This window comes from Crocodylus porosus, unplaced genomic scaffold (genome assembly GCF_001723895.1).
Source record: "Crocodylus porosus isolate Cpor-Errol unplaced genomic scaffold, CroPor_comp1, whole genome shotgun sequence".
NCBI lineage: Eukaryota > Metazoa > Chordata > Crocodylia > Crocodylidae > Crocodylus > Crocodylus porosus.
In genome coordinates this window covers 36091457-36095704 of record NW_017728909.1, presented here as the reverse complement: position 1 = coordinate 36095704, position 4248 = coordinate 36091457, and the positions used below count along the sequence as shown (strand labels likewise).

General features: G+C 48.3%; 1 protein-coding gene across 1 annotated transcript in view; it reads right to left on the bottom strand.

Annotated features, from left to right (window-relative positions):
- Positions 1 to 4248, bottom strand: part of IL31RA (interleukin 31 receptor A) — an 84174-nt gene that overhangs the window by 30755 nt on the left and 49171 nt on the right. Inside the window, exon 9 of the mRNA XM_019532085.1 lies at positions 235 to 454. Coding sequence (XP_019387630.1) covers positions 235 to 454 — 220 coding nt within the window. The remainder of the gene's footprint in view (positions 1 to 234; positions 455 to 4248) is intronic.

Sequence of the window (4248 nt, the reverse complement as noted above, 5' to 3'; positions counted from 1 at the left end):
TAGAGGGAGGTCCTGCATTTGGGCTAGGAACCTACGTGAGCAGTCAGACCTGGCTGACTGCTCTTCCCAGCAGATGTCTGGAAAGTTCAGGTCACCCATGATGACCACGTCCTTTGACCCAACTACCTCTGTGAGCTAACTTAAGAATTCTAGCTCTTCCCCTTGGTTGGGTGGTCTGTAGTAGACAGAAAGGGTACTGGTTCACAGTGATCCACATCATTTTATAATACTTACTTATTTCACCAATGGTGGGAATTCTCAAAGTAGCCTCAGGAGATTCTCCAGCTGAGTTATATGCAATAACAGATAACACATATGCTTCCCCAGGTAAGAGAAGCGTAATCTTTTTATCAGTAGTATTGCGTGTAGACCCAGTGGAGCTTGCATTGTTTTCTGGAATATACCATATTTTGTAGCCATGAATACTCTCAGAAGATGGAAATTCTTCCAATAACTGTTTAAAAAAATATATATATAGAAGCATGTGTTTTGTAGTACTCTCTATCATCAAAAGCATACTTAAATATATAAAGCATAAATTCTACCAAGCTCCCCAACATTTTTGTTTCCTATTACTACATCATTTTGATGTACAAATTCGCATTAATCTGCTCTACAGTGGGCTTGTCTACACAAGACATTTACTGTGGAATTTTCTAAATGGCTCCACAGTAAAGTCTCTACATCCACATGTGTGGCCCTATTAGATGGCAGTAAATTAATAAGTGCTGCCATGGATTCATATTTGTAAATATAAATACTATCCTGCAGTGGTTTTATTTACTGTGCAGCAACGCATGTGTAAATGCTGACGGGGATGGCTGGGGCATGAGGATGCTTCAGTGCAAGGGCTGCCTGCTTGTTAGCCCCATACTGAAACAATCTCATGTCCCAGCCAGCCCCTCCACAGCTTGTTGAGTCAAGCTGGAGTGCCCTCGGCTGACAGGCTGACCCCCCAGACCTTGTGTCAGCTGGAGTTGTTCTTCACTAGGACAATATGTGTGGTCCCAGTGCATGTGTAACACATGTGCAATAAATTCCAGTACAATGTGCTAGAATTCATTGCTTCACATTAACTGCAGGTATAGATGCACCCCATTTGCCTCATCATCTCTCAACCTATTCACAGCACTCCTGAAAAATGTAGGTTCCTGAAAAATGTAAATGGTGTTCTCATTTGAATGGCAATACATGGAATGCCCTTCCAGCTCACAGCTACTACCTAAATAATACCTCTAGAACAACTTGAAGTACTACTGTTAGCAGGTAGGTTGAATTATTTTCTGGATAGTTTATAATGTGATGTTATATTATGTCCCAAGAACAGATTTTATTGGGTTCAAGTAAATGGCAAGTCTTAAAATACCTGTTATAATTAGAGCTGGTCAAATAACAACAGCTGATAATATCAAATAATTTCTTCACAGAACCAGGGTTTTGAAATAAGGCAGTCAATTCATCAAGATAACTGGCTAATAAAATGATTTATTTCATGTAAATGACCGATTTAAATTAAAATATCCTCCATATTTCAGTAGCATTGGAGTGATGATGTAACCATAATGGATGCAGCTGTCCAGGAAATGGCAAGGATTTTTGTGCGTTATATCTTTTATTGGACCAATGGTATGGTTGGGATAGACTTACAGCATATACATTCACTCTCCCATGAGAAACTCTCCTGGGAGCATAGGCAGTCGAAGCAGGGGCTAACAGAGCTTAGCCCTCACAAACGCAAAGCAGTGGTAGGGCCACAAGGCAGCCTGGCTTCAGGCTTCCTACAGATGCAGCAGGGATGGGAAGGGGCACACAGGCAGTGGTGAGGGAGGAAGTGGGACTAGGGCTGGTGGAGGGGCAGGCACTCAAGGCAGGACTGAGCCCTGAGTGGCTCATTTAGGGGGTGTGGCTCCTGCTGCTACATGCAACCTGGGAGGCATGGGGGCTGCATGCCCACAGATCTGTGTGGGACAGGGTGGGTTGCTGCTGTGGCCTGGGGCCAGGATCTTCCCAGCAGGGGCAGGCAGGACTATGCTTAGAGCGGGTGGCGGTGTTGCTGGGAGGGGTCGGGTGGGCTATGGCTGCAGCACTGCAAGATTCACCGTAGCCCCCCAGACCCTGCTCCCAGCACTGCCACTGCCTGTCCAGAGCACAGATCCCCTCCCCTGCCAGGAAGAGCCCGGCACTCCCCCAGCCCCAACCCGCAGAAGCAGCCTGCCCTGCACAAATCAGGATCACGAGCCCCCACTGCCTCCCAGGATGCATGCAGGAAACCACCGCCCCTTCCCGCATCCCTGGATGAGTCATAGCTCTGTCCTGCCCTGGCTATTAGGACCTGGTGGGATGGGTGCAGGGGTTCCAGAGCCTCTGTCCCCTCCGGCCCAGCAGTGCAGCTGAGGCTGGCCCCACTCTAGTCCCTGGCTCTAGGCACCCCTGGGTGGTGCATGGCTGGGGCCAGGACAGGGAGGCAGCCAGGGCCGGTGCAGCTGGGGCCAGGAGGCAGTTGGGGCCAGTGCAGGGATGCAACCAGAGCTGGGGCCAGGAGGCAGCCGGGACCCGCACGCTGTGGTGCCAGGCAATGCTGCTCTCCCTGCAGCCCTTTCCCTTCCCCCCCCAACAGACTTCGCTGCAGGGGCGGAAGGGGGAGGGCATGCACATGTTCAGATCCCTAATTTTTTTCTTCTCCTTCCACCTATGTTTGGAAGCAATTTAGCCCTGGTTGTTCCCAGGTTATTTTTCTCTTGGAGTGGCCATTTTTACCTGGGAGAAAAAGCCTGAACATCTGTACTTTCATGGTTTCTCCTGGGGAGAGCAACAACTCTCCCAGGAGAAACTGTATGTGTGTATGAGATCTTAGACAAGCTTTCAAATGCAGTGCATTCTTCTTCAGGTCACCTGAAGAAGTTTATCCCAACCATGCAGTAGGTCAAATTAAAATGGAAGTCTAGCACCAAATGTTATGAAAGCAAACTGTTACCTGTCAGCTCCTGTCCAGGACAGTCATACTGTGACAATTTTAATGGAGAAGGTTTCAAACAAAGAAACAAAAAAAACCCTACCACATTTTCTCACACACAACATACCTCCAAAAAAGCATGCATTTTGTTTATAGAAAGTAGAATACATAACATAAGATTTTTACAGAGTCATGGATAACTCTGTGACACAAAGTAAGTCTGCCTGGGAACACAGGGGCTGTGTCCAGATAAGCACAGACATTTAGTTCCCCGGAGACAAGTAGCTGTGGCGCACCTTGCACCACAGTTACTTGTCCCCAGGGAATGCTCATGCCATGTGCGCTTTGGCACACGGCAAATTACCCCAGGAGTGGTAGGGGAGGCTGAGGCCTGCACTGTGCTGGCACCAGCAGCTTTACCTGGGTCCTGGGGGCCTCCCAAGGCTGCAGCAGCAGCTATCAGCCAGGCTCCACCCAGCAAGACAGCCACAGTGTAACTCTGCACATTCCAGCTCCGCTTTTCAGTGGTGTTTCCTGGGGGATATCCAGGGCAGCACACCCTTGCAGCATGGAGAACACCTAACTGTGCAATATGTGACAGTGCAGACGTATTTGTGGCATCACATACTGCATGGCCATGCTTGTCTGGATGTGCCCAGAGCGTCCAGGGAGTTTGGCATCCTAGGACAGTCTGGGATGCCATACCAGGAAGTTTCTGCTGCCTATTCCAGACTGTCTCCTGGGATGCCACATTTCTTGGACGTTTTGTGTCTCCAGAAGGACTTACTTTGTATGACACAAGATTAGGTCCCAGACCCTTGCACAGGCAGTAGCAAGACTGCTAGTTCTTTTACTACAAATAGTTCTTTATATAAGTTCCTGCAAATAAAGTGTTGTTTACTCATCACAGGCCTCATCAAGATACTACCAGAAACTCAACTTCTGCTTCTGGTACAAGCTACAGTGCTTAGCCAATAGCTACAGCTATGAGAGGTTGAACACCAGACTCTACCCCTTCAGCTGGCTGAACCAGACACAAACAGCAACCATCTTGGCAGCTAGATAACATGCACAGTGTCTCCAAGCACACTGCTTTTCCAGTGAAGAAAACAGATTCCCAGGTGGATCCAGGAGGGTGCAGTGGTAGAGTTGCACCTCCCTTTAATTCCTGCACCAACCAAATTTTAAAGCCAACTGCCTAGGAGTGGCAGCAGCACTTATTCATAGATGCTAGGGTCGGAAGGGACCTCAACAGATCATCGAGTCCGACCCCCTGCATAAGCAGGAAAGAGTGC